At 42.9% G+C, this 20,004-nt stretch overlaps 1 protein-coding gene across 3 annotated transcripts; it reads left to right on the top strand.

Moving 5' to 3' along the window:
• Nucleotides 1–5,581: 5,581 nt before the first annotated feature.
• IL1R2 (interleukin 1 receptor type 2) lies at nucleotides 5,582–18,408 on the top strand. 3 transcript variants are annotated; one of them, XM_061459635.1, is made up of 10 exons: nucleotides 5,582–5,702; nucleotides 7,359–7,489; nucleotides 7,588–7,846; nucleotides 9,158–9,332; nucleotides 10,581–10,755; nucleotides 11,985–12,050; nucleotides 13,293–13,428; nucleotides 15,704–15,849; nucleotides 17,301–17,567; nucleotides 17,598–18,408. In XM_061459635.1, exons 1-9 carry the CDS (start codon nucleotides 5,677–5,679, stop codon nucleotides 17,420–17,422), a joined length of 1,236 nt encoding a protein of 411 aa, XP_061315619.1. In that variant the 5' UTR covers nucleotides 5,582–5,676; the 3' UTR covers nucleotides 17,423–17,567; nucleotides 17,598–18,408. The 3 variants fall into 3 exon arrangements, with proteins under 3 accessions (XP_061315619.1, XP_061315618.1, XP_061315620.1); XM_061459634.1 differs by having other exon boundaries at nucleotides 17,154–17,567; XM_061459636.1 differs by lacking the exon at nucleotides 5,582–5,702 and adding an exon at nucleotides 6,856–7,255 and having other exon boundaries at nucleotides 17,154–17,567.
• The last annotated feature ends 1,596 nt before the right edge of the window (nucleotides 18,409–20,004 follow it).

Here is a 20,004-nt window from a genome sequence, read left to right as displayed (position 1 = left end):
AACTGTGATCTTACAGCATTGCTTTATGTTGCTCTTGCATTCTTCTTTCAGAAGAGAATTGTGATGATGGGATTGGCTCTTTTTCTCCTGAACTGACTTGATTTCTCCTAATTCCTGTTTGCAAATGCCCTGATTATCCCCACCATCACTAAGAAGCAGTATTTGTTGCATCTTTTCATTTGTTATTCATTTATTTGTAACCCCCTTCCATTACATCACCGATCCAGAACAAGTCTATCTTGTCTTATTTTTTTCTCTAGCAACTCTTTATGCCAGTTGGAATTGCTGACCATCGTGTCACTAAAGACAGGACAACTACTAAGGAAGAATGCCAAATACAACTGAAAGTTTGGTGTCTTGATTTCTATGCCGCTTTCACTTGTTTTGCACTGTGCCCTTCACCCCAGTCCCCCCTCTCCCCAACTCCTGTGATAATGAATTACACATCAAGGTAATGGAGTAGGAAAAATACCATGGGTAACTCTATCTACTAAGTGTATTTCATACTCTTGCTTCTTAAAACAATTGAGTGAAATATACTTGTGTGTCAGAAGGACAGTAAAACCAAGATAAAAGAGGAGACCTACAGCCTGCATTAAACAAATGACTTCATTTTCTTGGTGAGACAAAAACTTCATTCAGGAACATGTAATAAAAAATGAATGGTTAATATTACAGTACACCTGCAGTAATGTATGATCCGTACCAGCTCCATTTTCCCCTAATCATATATTTGTCACTGTTTTTCATAGCTATGAGATTACTTATTGCCAATTAATTTTAAGTTCACCTAACAAAAAAGCAGTTGTGAACAAAAATCTTCATCATGTGTTTTACTCTTTGCTTCTGGAATGCCTGTTTGATGGGTTGGCTGCTGAAGCCAATCACCATAACTGATTTAGAAATCTTACATTGTCCCTGTTGTTTTGGCTCATGTAACTCTATACAACTTCATGCTCCTCAACTGCACACACTTCCTCCCCTGCCTACTGTTATCATGGGCTTTTTGTAATCACTGCTGTGTTTTCAAATCCCACTACGCTTTTCACATGCAAAACCACAGAGCACATTGTGTTACTTCATATATAAGAAGACTGATCGTGATTGCAAGCAAACACTGCAATTTTGGAAGTGGAGAAAAGCTACTCAGCAATCTCAGGTTCACTTTTTTTCTAGCATGTCCCTAGTGCCAGAACTGACTCACTGCTTGCAGTCTGAGAACATGCCATAGCTGTGGGAAATGTCTGCTCGCTGTTCTCCCTGACATCCTTAGCTTCCCATTAACCTTGACACGGTGAGCGACCATGGCCATGCTGCAGCTTTGTCTAAAGCCCTGCACTGAGGCATGGTAGAACATATGCTGCAGGCTGACTCCATACAAGCAGTAGGGATGGCTGGTAGCTTGGGGAAGGGCTCAAGCTGAGCTGCAAGTTGTGGTCCACCTACTTTGCCAGATCATCTGCAGATCTGCAGAGAAGTACATGCAGGATGTAATGGTATCAGCATCTGAGACTTTATGCTGGTGAAGCCACTGCTTGCACACCATGAAGAAAATTCAGTGTTTCTATACATAATTTTATCCATTTGAGAAAAAGGGCAGTAAGACATCTTTTTTCATTTTTATTTTAATTTTAGAGAGGACGGTAAGACTGTCACTATTTAGCAATTTAGATTACCCTCTCCAGTTCAGTGTATAGGGACAGAGATATCATTTTACCTCTACAGCTTTCAACAAACTTAGCTTTGCAACAGTCCTCTTTCACTGCTTGTGAACATTGCATCACATCATGTACACTGTGCCCAAGAATGATTTTCTCTCTTAAATAAAAACATTTTAGAAACAATTCCTTTATTTCATCAGTCTATGGCTGCATGTCTGCACACATACTATTTCATCTGTTGCTGGCTGGCTGTGTGCAGCATTAGTGGGTAAGATAAAGACCTTCCAGTGTCCCAGGCAGGTAATGCAAACCTGGGTGTGATATTTACATTAAGGATGACCGATAAAGGGAGAGTACCTTTGGTCAACACAAATGCCATTTGTGGTGAGGGCTAGTGAGGCACTTTTTGTTGCTTGAAGTAATTCTGGCCTCATTGCTGCTGGATCTGGGCCTTTTGGCCATTACTTTGTCCCTTGCAGCCTGTTGACTTCCACAGTGGGGTCTCCTCTTCCCTGCCCCTTCCAGCTCTTAACAGTGTAATTGCTTTTCACAGCCTGCCTGGTTTCTGGTGCACTGAAAGGGTCTGTGGAAATCCCAGGAGCATGTAGCAGGGAGGCAATCTGTAATCAAGCTGTTACTACTCTGGCCAAACGAGCACTCCCTGACAAAGTGTATATCTCTTGGCCCATCTTCTCCTGTTTCTCCAAGTCAGTCATGTGCAAATGCTATATGACAGCATTACTTCTCTGGATAAGCATGCAAATTACTGTATTCTTGACATCTGTTGTGCATTGGGCTAATTCCTCTGTTTAGTCTTTCTCTTTCTGTCCCATCTATTCAGTGATTCTCAGAGGTGGGTAGCTTCTTTTCTTCCCTCTCCATCTTTATGCTCCCCAAGAGAGCATGTGGGAACTGTGCACAAGGACATTATAAATTATTAAAACCAGGTTTGCCTATATCAGTAAGCCCAAGAACATGTGTTGGTGCAATAGTTGTGGTTTGCTTTGCATCTGCTTGCCAGTTAGCTTTCAACATTCAATATTTCTTAATGTCTCACCACCTTATTCTGATATGAACCAGAAAAATTTTCTCCTATTTTTAATCGCATGAAGCTGGCTCAGCCAAACAGAGTCATACAATAAACAGCAAAGTCCATGTAAGTGCAGTTCCTGGATGCCAAACATCATCAGCCACAAAGCCACTTTGGTGAGTTCCTCCAGGACAGACAGCAGAACCTGGGAGTTGCTGAAAAAGCCGGTATCTTAACTGTCCCTTATAGAATGATCTTATCCCCACTCCATGATGCCTGAATTTCTATTTCCGCTTCCATGGACTAGAGATGATGAACAGATACACCTTGCTTGTAGAGCCTTTTTGGAAGCTTCTGTTGAAAGGAACTACCAGGATGCTAAACACTACTTAAGATTTTGGTTATTTTATTGGGATGTTCTAAGAGAGCAAAATCCACCTGAATGTGGCAAGGAAGCTGCATGTAGCCCTGGTGCGGGAAATAGCGATCTAGTGAGATGGGCAAAGAGTGACACATGTGGGGAATAGCCTGGTCTTCAAGTTAGGAATTTCACAGCCTAGCTCCGGTATCTTGAGCTGTATAAATGAATCATCAGCACAGCGAAACCACAGAATGATACCAGCTTCCCTTAAAAATTCTTCCTATACATACAGTTGCTAGACTTGCATATTTCTGTTTATAAATACCCAGTTATAAATGACCACAAAGTGACATGTCCTTCTCAGCAGACAGCTCCTAAAAAAATACTTGTTCTATCTTTCATTTCTTCCAGAGTTATTTTAAACCAAACTTTTGTACCTCCAGACACACTATTTTAACTTAAAGTCCTGGTACTAGTGCATGTTTTCTGAGTAAAAAAATATCATCTAGAACAGAGCTCTTCTGAAGAAAGGTTATTGAAAATGTTGATCTTATTAGGTGTATCTGAGGACATTTTCCTATCTGGGAACTGCACTGCTACTCTGTAGATATTTGGGTTTAGTTTATTTGACTAAGGCAGGTCAGCATATGATATTGGACTATAAACTGACTTTAATCCCTTTAGCCTGCTCCAGCTGCATTTTCCAAGGGGCTGTGTTTTCAAAGAGTCTGGAGTTGTAGTAGCGTGAGGAAAACCGGTGGCTGCTATTGTGTATGAATGGGAAACCCAAAGCATTGCCTCAAAGAGGAGAAAGACAGAGCCCAGTCCTTACATGTGATGATGGGCAATGACAAGCTGACCAGTTATCACAGATGTAGTTGTGAGCAAGCCTAAGGATGTGCTACACCTGGCCTAGACAAACTAGTCACGGGCGAGGTGGGAGCAGTGGGTGTTATGTGGGGGGAGCATGGTAGGGAAAGGCCACGAGGGGAGAGCTGAGGTGGCTGCAGTGGAGGGGTGTATGTGTGTCAGGGCATGGGGCACGAATCTGCAGGAGAGCAGGTGATGCTAGCTCTGATGCTCACTGAACAGCTTGCTGTTGGATGGCTTTACTCAGTGAACGCAATGAATGTATTTGCAGCAGCTGGTAGGTACAATCTTTCCAAAGACATCAATACCCATTTCCTGAAGTTTTACTCTTTCTGAGTCTGGTAAGCCTGTGAGTTAGTTGCTGGGCCTGGCTCTTGTGACCAGCGTTACCATTAAACACTCCCACCTCTATTGCATAAGTCACTTACATACTAATAGCCTGAACTTAGACATACTGTAACAGAGGTCACTCAGTCTGACAGCCCTTCTGTCTGGTGTCATATAGTGAACTGGAAAATAAAGGACTGAAGTAAGTCTATAATCCATGAGGTCAGTTTCTTAGAAGACCAGCGGTTTCATAGCCCAAATGTGAGAGTTTAGCATCAATGGAGACGAGTTCTTTCTTTTCATTGAGAGGATGGAGTGCTCCCAGGCAGTAACTAACTTCAGTTGCATTATCAGCCTTTTAGGATTGTGGGTAACAGAACAATTTAAGGAAAACCGGACAGCCTTGTGTGGGGCTGATAACTGTAGAGACCCTTACAATGACTGCATTGATAGGGATATAGAAACTGTAGAGACCATTGCACATTGAAACATTATGTTTTGTGGCTTTCTTCTTTTTACTTATTTACTGAAGTTGCTGTAATCTGGCAGATACTGCTTGCACAAAGGAATATGTGCAACTCAAGCACATAGCCCCAACTTTCTCAGCCTGGCTTCATATGGGAGGTGCTCCAGTCCCCTGATCATCCTTGTAGCCCTCCTCTGGACTTGTTCCAACAGTTCCATGTCCTTTTTATGCTGAGGACACCAAAACTGCACACAATACTCCAAGTGAGGTCTCACGAGAGCAGAGTAGAGGGGCAGGATCACCTCCTTCGACCTGCTGGTCACGCTCCTTTTGATGCAGCCCAGGATACGGTTGGCTTTCTGGACTGTGAGCACACACTGAAGCTGCCTCATGTTCAATTTCTCATCGACCAACACCCCACCAACATTCTTTATACTCCATTGCAAAGAGAGCGTTAATGTAAGCTGTGACACTAAGATGAGTGGAAGGAAGGGGGAATCAACCCATTTGTGATTCATGAGTGATCTGGGAAATCACAAAAGACATATGTTGTCCATGAAGAACTTGCTAATCACATTATGTAAGGACTGCAATTATTTAGCTGCTGACTATGCTGCAGGACACCTTTTGTTACCCATGAGATTTTATTTGAGGCAGAGCACGAAATAGTCATGTGAAGACATGAGTGTATGTGAACTACCATTCGTCAGAAAAAGGGAAATTTAGTCATATATTTGGCATTCATTTCCCCTCTTTTTTGGGAAATTCAAACACATATTTTCTCTCTCTCTCTCCCATCCTCACTCTACGGAAGGAAAAAAAGGTGGGTCTAAATTGTCGTTTGCTTCTGACACAAATCTGATTGGGCAATGAGAGACAGATTTCCGCTGTGTGTTGAGCTAAACCCTATATAAGGTCCTCACTAGCACTTTTCAGTCTTGCATCTTTTCATGAGAAGCTAATGACTGAAAGGCTTCTGAAGCACAGGTAAGAGAGTCTGATGGTAACTTGGGAACGAAACCTTTCTAAACCCTCAGGTTGTGTAGGACTTATGGAGACTGACAGATACTAAAACAAAGGGACCAGAAAGCTCTGAACAAAATATCCCAGTATTTTCATTAGGCAAAGGATCTAATGAGAGAGAAACTTCCCTGTTACAAGGTATTACATATAAACTATGGGACTTGTTAACGCCGCAGATGGAGCCTAGTCCATGCATAGCCAAGAGGGGCTACAGCTCCCTGCCAGTGCCCTTAAAACTCTTGCAGATCCAACAGTAAGGGAGAAGACCCGTGGTTATGAAACAGTGTTATTGAGCAAGAGGCTGGCTTTGTGGTGTGGTAGAGATGATAATAAGCTAGAAATAGTATGTTGTAGTCAAACTATCAGATGTCAGATAAATATAGCTACTAGAACAGGAAGAAATTTGGATTAAAACCACATTATAAATATGAGCATGATGGGATACACAGAAGATGCCTGAAGGTGAGTACCCAAAAATATGACTGCATTATATTAGTTGAAATATGTTTTTTTTTTTGTTTTGGATACAATTTGAAGTAGTTGTGCAGTCATTTATTGTTCATCCCATGGGAAAATCACAGTGTTAGGCTAACGCTGAATGCAGGCGGTTTACATTTCTCTCTGTAAAATGGAAATAGTATGTATCACATGCATATGTGTACTGTATAGCACATAAATACCTTACATAGAACATACACTGATGCCTGTACAAAGTGTGTTTTATCTATTATTGCTTGCAATACACTGAGATAGCACATAATCTATCAACTGAGTAGCAGCAACTGAAACCTCGGGGCAGACCAGAAAGCATTCAGTCATGTATGTAGAAGCTGCCTTGCCTGTGCCAGGCCAATACAGATGACAATCAATGTATGACTGGCAGTGGGTAGTTTTGTTTTCCCTTAGTGTCACTGCCTCTGATTTTTAGGACAAGTTCAGGTGTTTCCTCACGTTTCTTAGCAGAGACGGTAAAAGAGTGTACACGTTGAAAACTCACTTGTGCACCAATAGGAAGATGGGTGTGCATGCCATGGGAGTCAAAGTTTTGTCCCAAGAAAAACATTTGGAGACTTTGAAAGCTTGGCTCTGCCTAGAGCAGAGTTTGCCTGCAGTCTCACCTATGCTAGGTGGCCTACTTTGGTAGCCACAGAGGAGAACACAAAGAGACACAGGATTTAATGAGGGCAATAGAACACCTGAAGTGACTGCTTAAAAGAGCTAAAGTCTATTCCACTGCATCTTTGCTCCTGTGTTCACTCAAGCTACTACACTACACCTGACTTGAAGTAGCTGACCTGTGCCTCAGTTACATCTTACTGCAAAATAAGCAGTGCTATATTTTTCCACCTGTAGCTGCTGCACTGAAAAGCTTTGAGGATAGCAGCATCTTGTGGTATGTTGTTTGCATCTCCCAAAATGAAAGGGACAAGTGATGTGTTCTTGCCAAGCCAGATGCTCTTGTTCCACAAGTCAGCCCCCATAAAATAGAGATGAAGAAGCCTTTCTGCTCATCAAAGGTGAACCAAAGCTCACCATGTCTGGAGGGAGGAAAACAGCAGATGACTCTTAATGTTTAGTATTTTCATTGTATATTCTGTCTTATCACAAACTTCCCTGTAGATTTCAAAACACTTTTCCTCGATCTTCTCCTTCTGATTTCCTCTGGGAAAAAATGTATGGGCTCTTCTTTGTCCTGGTGATGTGCACAGTGGGTGCCTCTGCTTTCAGACTCCAGCAAGTCAAAAGCACAGGTAAGGGCATGCTTTTATTTTTTAACCTTCTGTCTCCCTCTCCCTTCTTTTAATGTGCCTGGCTGATAGTAATTTCAAAATATCTCTGATTTGTACAGAAAACTGCCCACATCACACCGTGTATTTCAAACACTATTATGAACTGCATGGAGAACCTGTGGTTCTGAAATGCCCTTCCCCCAGATACAAACATTGGGATTTTTCTGCCTTGACCCCTAATATCACATGGTATAAAAATGGTTCAAAACCCATGATATCAGGAAGAGATGAAAATCCAAGAATATGGGCAAAAGGAGACGCACTCTGGTTTTTACCAGCAATGCTAGAAGACTCAGGAGTATATATCTGCACCAGAAGGTGGGTATTTAAAAGAAAATCCAATGTACTGACAAGATGACTATGTCAAAACCACATTAACTGGATTCTAAACTCCACTTATGTTCAGGGTATCCCTGGATAAGATTAGAGAAACAAAAGTGGAAAGTCAGAACTCTTCAATGCACTGTGTGTCTCCTATAGATATATATACCGAAATAGAGATAATTATGACACAATATTGCCGCTCTGGTTACCATCTCATGTATTTACTACACTGGTACCAGACTTGTGACATTGCAGTGGGTTGAGACTGGAGCCATGGCTTTTTTCAGTCATCCTTTTCTGAGTATTTACAATCTGACAGCCCTCTATATAGTTTCAAAAGAGGTACCAGGATCTGCATCTGCGGGGATCTGAGGAAGGCAAAAAACACCCGTCACCATTGGAGCCTGAACTCCAGGTGTTCCAGGTCCTTGTCCCCAGCTCCTCCATCCAGTCATCTTCACAGAACTTCTCTGGCAACTGGAACCTTGCTCTGGGGTCTACAGAGTTAAACATACCTCTATATTCCTGGACCTGCTTGTGTAGGGTGCAGTTTTCTTGCTGGCAAGGCACCCCTCATGAGTGACATGTCAGCAGTGGAAGAGATGGACAGGCAGAAGCTAATAAATCAATCTCAGCAGGTTGTCCTTTCCACATCTCTAGGCAGAGATTGCAGATGCAGAGCTGAAAAGAAGACTTTGATAGTGAGGCCAGAATAACAAAAGGTTGCAAATATTGTCCTAGAGCACAGAGTAGTTGCCTGAGACTTTCAAGGGTGTTTTTAAACCCCCTTTTTGGACTATACTGCATCAGTTCCTCAACCTACAACACTATGGCAGTATTACTGAGGTCTATAGTAAAATGCTATGAAACCTGCCTGAGAAAAATATGCAAGAGCCAAGTACATAGCTTCATTGCTTGCATTATTACGAGATTGATAAATTACAAGTTGCCTTTCCTTTGCAAATCATCCCACAGGGAAGCCGCCAGATTTTTTTCAACACTCTGTAACATGACGGTAGAAGCAAACTATCACAGATCTCTGCTTCTGCAAAGCAAGTGCTTTGGATTTTGGCATCTGACCTGTAGGTGATGGCAGGTCCCAGAGCCCTAGCAGTAGTGTGAGTCCATCTGCTTACGGCACTCCAGGGGCACCAGTGATTTTCCAGGATCCCTCCTGGTAGGATTTCAGTCTTGGCCTCTTAGAAACTGCTGAGGACAGCAATGGAGCCAGGAGGAAACTCAAGGGTGTCACTCAAGTTCCCCTTGCCACTGGTGGGTGCTCACCTCTCCCCACTCTATCTACAGGAACTTCTCCTACTGCACTGAGGTCTCCATCCACCTTACTGTCATGGAGAAAACAGCTGCTCAGGAGATTGCCTATCTCCAGGTCCTTTCCACTTTCACCTCTGGAAAGATTGTTTGCCCTGACCTATGGGATTTTACACCAAACAGGACAAGCCTGGAGCTCAAATGGTACAAGGTACAACTTTCACCTCCTCTTTGTGCAAAGCCTACTCCCAACCTGTTTGTAAAGTCACATACATCTCCGTTTTCTTTCTCTCCTGAACATCATGTTGTTAAAGTCATGAGCACAGCAGAATATCCTGGGAATCTGGGGGCAGATATATATATATTTTAAGAAAGTTTCTCTGGGGTGGGCTTAGCACTGGGTGAAGGGGTCCATATGTTATATCCTCTCACAGGCAGTATAACTGTTTTAAAGGCTAGATTACCTATCCTGACTCTAGGGTTTGCTACTTCAGATAGGGCCCTTCTCTTCGGCACTATGCTTCTTTTTGTGGCCTCTCTAGTGAATCCCAGAAAGTAGGACCTCCCAGTGATGCTTCCCAAGTGCTCAGGTGGGGTAACTTTCATTAATCAACTGGAATACAGCATTTGGGAGTACAAGATTCATCACACGATGCTTCTAGTGTTCCTTGCCTAACGTTGATAGTCCCTGGCTTTTCAAGTAGGCAAGCTTGGCTTTGCCTGCAAGGTCAAATATGCTTCACTTGGTCATCCTCAGCTGCACAATCTCACACTGGACAGCATGGGATTCTTCTGGTATTTTTGTAATACCTTGCTTTAGCTTTTCTTTGCACTCCTGCTATGAGCATATGCTCTGCCTCATGTAGCTGTCATTCTTGCCATAGGACAAAATAACTAGGCAGGCTTCATCCATGGCAGGAGGGTTGGAACTAGATGGTTTTCCAACCCGAGCCATTCTGTGATCATATGTAGAGTAAGCAATAGTTTTGTGAAAACCTTCATGATTACTAGTATTTGTCTTCAAATAATGACTTCTTAGAATATTACTCTTAAGAGGTCACGTATGGAAAGTAATAGTGTTGTGAAAACCATCATGGTTACCATCATGGTTTTGTCTTAGAAGAATGTCTAAGATGATTAAGAGGAATCATGAAAGAGCTAGTTGTATCTTTTTCACCTTAATATATGCACCTTGTTGAAAAGCTGTACACACACGTTGTAGATGATAGATCAAAATAGTGATTTTTCTCACTCCATATAGTGCCTCAGAGCATTTTAGAGATGGATGTACATTTGAAGATCTTTCCCTTTGGTGGGAAAGTGGGACTGCTCACATTTCCTAGTGATTAAAAGAACTTTTAATACCAGAGAGACAAGAATCAGTGATTTTGTCTGGAAGTTACATGGGGTGTAACCACACCTGTCTGAGCCATAACACCAATTCCTGTCCTTTCTCCAGGATTCTCTGCCTTTGGAAGCTGACAGTGGAAAATTCATAATTCTGAAAGGTTCGACTTCTCTGATCATGAATTCTGTGCTACCAGCAGACTCTGGCTATTACACCTGCAAGATGTCATTTCCATTTGAAGGTGTGATGTATGAGATCACAAGAACAATTCACCTCAAGACTGTTGGTAAATATCAACCCCTTCAAACACTACAGTGCTGAACAAAATCTTTTCTTTGTTAATGCAACAGTGGGGAGGAGATCGTACCCTGGCCTCTCAGCACTGTCAAGGGAAGGGGGATGCCAGGGGTGCCTGCTTTGGCACTGGGGGCTGTCCCAGAACCCCCATCAGGGCTGGGTCACCTCTTCAAGGGAGATTTAGGTTGGATATTAGGAAAAAATCCTTCACTGAAAGGGTGCTCAGTCATTTGAACAGGCTGCCCAGGGCAGTGATGGAGTCACTGTCCCTGGATGTGTTCAAAGACCATGCAGATGAGGCCCTTATGACATGGTTTAGTGGTGGACTTGGCAGTCCTGGGGCAGCGGTTGGACTTGATGACCTTAAAGGTCTTTTCCAGCGTACTTGATTCTATGATTTGGCTGACTTGCCGCTGGTTTGCGGAAAGCGGAACTCCATATTGCAAGTTTGTGTGGTTGTAAAACCCAGTAATTTATGTCTCGGGGGGGTGTCACTGCCGGTACCCCCGGAGGGCTTAGGAAATGAACACCGAACACCCGCAGGACGGGATAAAGCCGCTATTCCGCAAACGGGGGAAACCCGCTCCACCCTCCGGGCGCAGTTCCGACGAGCGGCCAGCAGGGGACGGGCGTGCCTTGGAGCTCACAGCGCCGCCCCGCCCCTCGCCCCGCCCCTTCAAACGTCACACCAATAACCACGCCCCTCGCCACGTCGGGCGGGCGCTGCGGGGCGGCACTGGTAGGTGGCCGACGCGAGGGTGCCGCTTCCCTCGGCTGGGTCCTAGTGCCCGTCGGTAGGAGTGCGGAAGACGTGGTCTTCGTTCGTGTGCACATCCGTTCTCAGCTTAAGCGTGTGGCTTTTCTGGTTTTGCAAGTATGAAATGGGTGTGCAGGGATCTCGGTGCTGACTGCTCACCGAGCTTAGTGCTGTTGATTCCCAAAAGATGCGCGCTTCTCTGCCAGAAATTCCTCACAGTGCGGCTTTCAGGATCAAGCTGTGGGCTTAATCCTATCTTAATTCCATGAACACAGATCTCTGGGCTTGCAACTGGCATGTCTCCGTTTGCCAGTGGTTTAATAATGAAATGGTTTCCTGAGAGGTGAGAGATACTGAGCAAAGTGGCATGGTTGTATCACTATATGGAGATAATGCTCTGGGGCAGTGCCCACATACTCTCTTCTGCTAGCACTGACTCTCTGTTCTCTTTCTCTCTCCAGAAAAAGAAAAGATAATTACTCCAATAATTGTGTATCCAACACAAAAGACAACATCAGCTGCTCTGGGTAAGGCCCAACATTATTTTTGGAAATATCTAATCAGAGAAAAATCAGACTAGGTCCACTTCTGCTGTAATTTGTTGGCATAAATTGTTGCAGCTCTTTTGATCTCTGTTATACTGGCTGAGGGGTGGTGCCAGGGTAGTCTCTGCTTCTTATTGTCTACAACTAGATGTGACCTGTCGTGTAGGAGAAGCTGCAGAGCTGCTGTAGACTTTAGCCACTAACAAGGCAATAAAAGCATGCTTGCACCATTAGATCAGTAGTCCAGAGCTCTGTCTTCACTAAGAACATTCCTTTTGCAGTGTTTCCTCAAATTGGTCTAGGTTACCTGGTGACTTTGAATGAGCCATCCAGCTTTTTTGGGAGGAGACATTTATTGCTTTTTACTGTTTGAATGGGGCAATTGATAGTTAGAAAGTACCTTGATAGGGTCTCAATTTTTCTGTGAAGATTATATTATGACAACAAATTTATGTGGCATTTCCTTTCTGCTGAAAATGCCAGGTATATTTTACATTCAGCTTTCTTACCTTGGGTACTATACACACAGCTGTGGCCTGTGATGTCTTAGTTTGCCCTGCCACTTTTCTTCCCATCAGCGTAGAATACCAAGTGATTTTATTTTTTTGCTTATTGACCTCTGTGGAGGGTTTTATATCCCTTGTATCACCATCTGCACCAATACAATAATAAGATTGTATGCATTATTGAGCCTGTGTAATATAGATACTTACCAACCTGAAGGCTCTTTGTCCTTGGCTCTGAGTTACAATAATTACAGCAAAAGTTCTGAACTTTTGCAAGATCACTTTATCCTTGGAGGTCCAACTTTGAGTTTAATGCCCCTGCCCACAGCATCTCTTAGTGAAGCTCTACTGCTGGCTAATGCAGCTGCTCCAGAGTGGTAAATCACATCATGCCATTTAGGCTGCAGTACATCAGAAGGAGCAAGGCCACAGAAGCAAAGCTTTGCCTCCTGAGGAATGTGTCTAGTGCAAGTCTAGCTAATTGTTGCAATGGGAAAATAACTTAGTTGGCAGTGGGAAGGACTGCCAAACTGAAGGGTCTTGCTGCCAAGAGTAGGGAATGAAAAGCAACCTGGAGCTTGACTTCAGAGTTGAATGTAGTGGTGCCTGACGTGCATGGGAACTTGATCTCCTGGGGGGAGGTTGGTTTTCACCAAGACAATGACTAGTTCTTCATTTGTATCCAAACAGGGTTTTACCCATTTTCTTTTATCAACAGGCTCCAAGATGATTCTCCCATGCAAAGTGTTTGTTGGACTGAGTGGCCATGTCCATACTGATGTGGAATGGCTAGCAAATGACACCACCATTGATGTGATTTACAAGCAAAGCAGGGTTACAGAGGGCAAGCGACAGTAAGTCTGGCTTAAAGTGTTTCCTTGTTCCAGGGGCTCTCAGTGCAGCTGAATGCCAGGTAGTTAAATGGGATGTGGGCAGATTTGAAGTGAAGGTAAGAGTTGAGAAAAAAACGGAGGCAAGCAAAAAAAAAAACCCATACCCAACCAAGGCACAGGGTGAAATCAGTTCTTTGTCTCTGTTTCTTGTTCATGGTATGAGCCAGCTGCAAGGCTTAAACTTGAAGCACATTTTCATGGGCAGCTGAGCTGATGGAAGAGCTGGCTGCAGTGAAAAGCAATGGGACTTGGTCCTTCCCAGTGCTTCTCTTATCTCTCTCCTTGCCCCACACCAGCAAAACAGGAACATCTGGTACCTGAGATTAATGAGGCTCTCTGAATACATTAAGACAACAGAAAACCACTCAGTAGTCTGGGTTTTGTTACTGTTGTTTTAACGTCATTGTTTTTCCCCTTAGGCTTGTTCTTTTCCAAATTAGCTAAGTTGACTCACAGAGATGTTCAGTGAGTGCTAGAGCTGGCGCCAGGGAAACACTAGGGGGAATGCTGCTGGGAGGGAGAGGGAGGATGTGGCACATCCTTTTGCCCTGATCCGTTGTCTCTCCCGGTCTTGGGCCTTCTTTCAGCTGCCTCATAGCCATATGCCTCAAGGATTTTCCAGCTAGGAAAGGAGGAAAAAGATCTGCTTTCTGTACCTGTGACATACTACCTGAGAGGCAATAATGCTTTGCAAATGTGGGGTAAACCTACTGACTGAAATCTCTTCACTGAGGTCCAAGTCAGCACGTGTATCTCTCATTTGATAAAGCTGAGCATGTCCATGAGAACATCACCCTCACTCAGGCCACAGTGGCTTTGCTTGTAATGATGGACAGAGCCCAGAAGGTTCCTGGTTCTGGGATGCCATTGCCTCTGTTCGTTATGGTTAAACTGGTCACTCACCAGCTAGCAACTTCCCAAAATTGCTCCTGGCTATTGATTAAGATTTATCATGGGGTAGGAGCCGTTGCCAACAGAGTTTGGGGATGTAGCATCCCTATTATGAGGGATGGTTAGCTGGTTTTGGCCATTTGTATCTATCAGTGCCAGATAACAACCTGGCCATGCTTAGTTTATTGAGCAGCCAGAGGTAACATGGCAACTCAGCTGTATGCCCAAGCCCTTCTGTGTTTTCACATTCCCCACAGCATCATTAAGACCATTAATTTATAATGTTTACATGAAAAGTGACAGTGCTTTAAACCTGTGGTCATGAGCTATAAAATTTACTGTTGTTGTAGTCTCTGCAGGCTTTACAGTAGAGCAGCACATGTACTTTCTTACTTGGACTTTAAAAAATATTTTTATGATTGCTATCAATGTCATTATTACTGTTACCTGTTATTATACAATTGCATTAGGATAGATACCATGAGAGCTAAGGCTCATGCGGAGCCCACAGTGTGTGAGACACCCCAGTTCTGCTGGAAGAAAGGCAAAACAGCTCAAATGCCACTGGGAAGTCAGATTCCCTGCAGAAATCTCTGGATCTCTGGCAAAGCACCCACTGCAGTGTTGCTTCCTTCCTGCAGTACAGTCGCAGGAGGAGTACACAGGGAACAACATTGCCGCAGCGCGTAGCAGACTCATGATCAGATCATTAAAGAGCATCTGGACAGCTGCTCCAGCAATGACTAAAACGTATCAGCAGACAATGTCTGACTGCAGCTAGAAAACCACTTTCAAATAGTTGGACTGATGAAACAATCAATCAGGTTGAAATAAGCTGGAAACTTCCTAGACAGTTTCTTGTCCTAAGCACTTGGCTTTGGCCACGTGATAGACAGGGATGGTGGTTCAGTTTGCTGAGTGAGCATTTGCAGGGTTGTGTTCTCCATATGCTCTCTTCCAGCTCATAGCAGGAATTAATCTCAGAAATGAATAGGTGGTCAGAGAATTAGGTAATGCCACATTGCTGTGTAGAGAGTGCAAAGGTACACGGAATTCTGCTTGCCTTTCTTGTCTCCTTTTTCTTCACTTTTTGAAAGACAAATCCAGATTTATTTTTTTTCCTGGAGAAGTCAACAAGTGCAGGATGGGTACTGACTGCTGAGACTCAAACAGTTGGCACAACTGGTTTGGAAGACACAGTTGTCCTCTAATGCTGAGGGGCTAGTTCAGAAATGAGCAAATAGCTAATGCAATTTCTTGCAATGTGCCAGTAGAATGAACACATCAAATGGCAAAAAAGCCAGCTTATAAAAGGATTTATCGTTAAATTTTATTTTTCTTCCAGAGAAATGGTAGAAAATGGTGAAAACTTCATCGAAGTGTCACTGATTTTTGATTCTGTCGAAGAAGTGGATTTTTACACAGATTTTACATGTCTGGCCCAGAACAGATATGGATACCAAGTACTGCCAACAAGGGTCAAGCAGGAAGGTAACTAGTTTGACTGCTTATTTGGGATAATTATTATCATTATTCTAATGCTAAATTATCATACAAACCTTTTATACTGTCAGACCTAGTATCAAAATGAATTACTGCCTGGGGAAAACCTCAGGAAAACCTGCCTCCTTCACCTGTAGACTTTGAAATAACCTGTTCACAAAATACAGTTTTTGTGGGTCATTCAGTGACATTTTCTGCAGGGATAAGGATTTGTGCAGGTATATCTGTTCACTGGAGAGGGCTCCAGTTTAGATACACTCTGTGCAGTGATGGCTCCAGTGAGACTACTGGCAGACTCCCACTGGATGCAGCAGAGCCAAATCCCGTCCAGTTCCTCAACAAGTAGGAAAAAAAGACAATAGCAGAATAAAGATCGGAGTGTTCCTTCTCCTCATGCACAGACTGCCACCAAAATAACAAGAAGTGTAAATGATGATTGGTGGTGTTATTCTGGCTCCTGGTGATGGGAAGAGAAGCCTTAAGCTCAGTGCAATTAATGCTGTAGTGTGATAGACTGCTGGCCAAGAACCAGCTGTAAAAACAATGTGAAGCAATGCTAATTGTTTCTTTGCATGACGTTGATGAATCACCCAAGCTTGTTCACTGTCTTAGAAAGGCACATGAACATTTACAGTCTTCATTATGAGTTATAACTCATGACTCACTTCAGCACCCTTTGATGAGCAATTTGGACTCACTTTGCTAAATGATGTGCTGCTCTTGTCTTCCATGAGTTACACAGGAATTACTACAGAGGAGGCAATCCATGAACCAATATAGGCTGGAATAATCCAAAACGGTCTGGATGAACACTGGTGTTAGAAATTAGCTGCATTTTGGGAAAAAGCTCAGAGTCCTAGCTTGGTCATTAGTAATTTATAAGCCAGTCTATATGAGAAAATTAATCACGCAGCTTGAGGGTGGACGAGGTGGTGCTTTTATGTCCTGCTTGGAGTGTCTCTCCTTTCACCAAATAAAGAGAAAGCTCACAGCAGCTCTGGGTAAGGGGTGGGAAGAGCCATGTATATGCAAAAGAACTGAACTTTAAATTCTCACCCTCTGTTATTTTCCAGTTCTTTCTCCCATCTTCATAAAAAGCTATTTACCAGAGCACTCAATCAATAGACCTCTTCCTTTCACTTCTTTTCCTGATCAGGGTGATCAGCCCTGCTGGAAGGTTAATGTGCAAACATCCTCTTTATTGTGATTTCTCCTCCTCCTCCTTGAACTTAGAGAACTATGTTCCTGGGAGGGTTATTTTTTGAAAATACTCCATTTCTTTACTTTTCCAGCTGTTGGCTTGTCCTGGTACGTTGCAATGATTCCCATCGCATTGGCCTGCGTGATTGTGGTGGGGATATGCATACACAAGTGCTGGAAGCGAAGAGCTAATAAGGGATACACAACAGCAAAGGTTTAAAATTTGCTTTATGCTCCAGCCACCAACAGAACAAGAAATCATCCTGGCTATCCTTCACATGGGACACAGAGAGACATTTCAGACTGCTTTCTCAACAGATGGGTATATATCAGCTCGTTTCCTCTTCTCCGTCTTCTATGATCAGATGAAGTTTTAAGCTTTCATTTAATGCTGCCTAGACACAAAATACCCATAATTTGCATGGGACACAAATTACCACAGAATGTGCCCTGGATATTGGAAGGGTAGGGAAAGGGAGGTGCTCTCACCCTTTGTAATTCCAGTAGTCTTAATTTGTAAAAGGATCTAAAAACAGAAGATAAGAAAGCTTGCTGCAGAAGGACAATTCCACACTAAAGTGAAAACACAGTTTTCCTGTGCATCCAAACTTATTTTATTTTTCCTTCAGTCTAAAAAGAGTATTTTTTTCCTCTTTTCCAAAGCCAAATACAGTTGTCATGGCAACTGTAGATCTATGAACTTTTCCACAGAAAATGTCATAGTTTTTTTTTTTTTTTTGTAGCAGTTGTATTATTCTCTGCTTAAATGGACTATCTCAGAATATCCCTCCCCAGAGATAACTTCATCAACATAACAGATAATTGTACACTGAAGAATTCAGTTCTGTTTATCTACCAGTATCTGATAGCTAGGGATTCATAGGCAGCTGTGACGTGTTGTTATCTCTGCCAAGAAAAGAATTTGGAGGGATGTTTTAGTGTTTTGAGAGTTATTTGAATAATATAAAGTTTTATTCCTGGAAGCAATTGGACAGATTGCCAGTAATAACATACTTGCCCTTCTGTGACTCTAAGTTTTTCGTGACAGGCCTGATTCTCCACTCTGATATGAGTATAAAAGTCTGGCATGGATTCCCATAAACAATGAGTCTGCACCAGTCTGAAGCTGGTGCAGCTTCAGGAACCTTCTGTGTTTTAACTGAAGCATGCAAATCACTTACTCATGATGTAAAATGCTGCCTGTTAGGTTAATCTAACTGGATTCCACTCTTGACGTAGATCAGAAGGGAGCAATAATCAGTGACCGTGCTGTACTTTGAGGATCAGAATAAGTAGAATGACTTGGTTACTTCCTCTTCCAAGAGAAAAGACTTATGATAGCTGAGAAATCATATATAATGTGTATTTATCTCCATCTGTATGGTAGGGGAAGAGATTCAGCCATAAGGTCTACTTACAGACCCTTAACCGACACCTCTCACAGATACCAAAGATAAAGTTTTTAATTAGGTAAATCAGAGACTTTTCTAACTCTGTAGATATTAAAAAAAAAAAAATAAAATACTGGCTCCAAAGAAGCAAGTTATAACATAAGAATGTTAGGACTACACGTGGTTCCACAAACTAGGGACATGAGCAACTTGCACCCATCTGGGACTGACCATAATCTAATTCCTTTCCACCACAACTTACAGCTGCTTCAAAGGTTAGCCCAATAAATATCTGGAAGGATTTTAAATGCTAGGATGAGGCTTGAGTTAAGAAACCCTTCAATCTGTTAGCAAGAACCTTCACAGTTTGTGAGATTTAAGCCGAAGTCTTCCTTTAAATGTTCTAAATGTTTTCTGTGAAGATACAGGTACACATATTAGATTTCTGACACAGTCTGAGTCAAAGGCAGCCGAAGACCACTGGACTTACTCCTTCCAAGTGCAGGAAGAGGATGATAAACAATGCATATATTTTATGGACAGACCAGATGGGAAAAAGGTGGCCAAGTGTGGAAAGCAGCCAATCCACTTGAATATCTGTTCTTTGAAGGAAGAAAACTATAGATTAACTGATCACTGCTGGAAGAAACATCAAAAATGGTATAGGTACATCAAGAGTGCTCATTTTTGTGAAGAAATTGCTAGTTAAGGAAGAAATTAGGTTTGCCAGTAACTGTAACCTTTCCAAATGTGATTTGTTCTTCCTATCCATATGTATCCCCCAAGAGTAGTGTGGTGACACATCTGGCTGTAGGTGCGGGGTTGGATTTCACTCAGTTGTGGAAAAGAAGCAGAACTTTTGGTATATGGAGTATCAGTGCCATAAGGAAGTTAAATACCTCAGATGCTCCTCCAAACTAGAAAAGGAGAAAGAAATTAGGCATACAGAGAATGGATGTTACATATTCAGGGCATCCTGAATACAAGGGCAATGTAAAGGAACAAAGGTTCATCTTTTATGAAGTGATAGCTGCTTCTCTGACTACAGGCATAGTAATATTCCACAGGCTTTCACCATAGGAAGACTCGTTCAAGCAAACTACATACTGTAAATGTTTTACAGGTAGTCTTGAACAAGAGACCTACACAATGTAAACGTTTTACATAGATTTGGTTTGTTATAAACAAGGGTATCATGGTCTGTATTGGTTTTGAAAACGTTACGTGAAAAACAGGCAAAAAAAGTAAAACCCAAAGTGCTGGTGTGTGAGTTGGGTGGGGAGAAAGCTGTGAGATGGCTCTTTGGGGGTGTCAGCTCTTCCCAGGAGAGGTTGGATTTTGCCCTCGCTCTGCTGCAGAGGGACTTGTCCACTGGGGCCCAAGAGACCCTGGCTCTGTGGGGCTGCGGGGTGCGCTCTGTCCTTCAGTCCTTCCGCTGTTTCTGCTCTCACCCTATGGCACTGCCTTGTCACATCAGAGGGGGACCGAATCCTGATGGGCCAAGCTCCCTTCCTGACTGCCACCACGCTCATGGCTGTCCTTGCTCTGCAGT

Source organism: Pezoporus flaviventris, unplaced genomic scaffold, assembly GCF_033815535.1.
Source record: "Pezoporus flaviventris isolate CSIRO_AGI_PZ_B2104156 unplaced genomic scaffold, CSIRO_AGI_Pfla_v1 ptg000030l, whole genome shotgun sequence".
NCBI lineage: Eukaryota > Metazoa > Chordata > Aves > Psittaciformes > Psittacidae > Pezoporus > Pezoporus flaviventris.
Note: the sequence above shows the minus strand (reverse complement) of the source record. Positions and strands in the feature narration are given on the sequence as shown.

Bases quoted from the DNA above. Each gene is read 5' to 3' on its own strand.
- IL1R2 (XM_061459634.1), top strand. From the start codon at position 5,677: ATGACTGAAAGGCTTCTGAAGCACAG. The intron at 7,490-7,587 runs GTAAGGGCATGC...TGATTTGTACAG, and splicing joins CCAGCAAGTCAAAAGCACAG to AAAACTGCCCACATCACACC. The intron at 9,333-10,580 runs GTACAACTTTCA...TCCTTTCTCCAG, and splicing joins TGGAGCTCAAATGGTACAAG to GATTCTCTGCCTTTGGAAGC.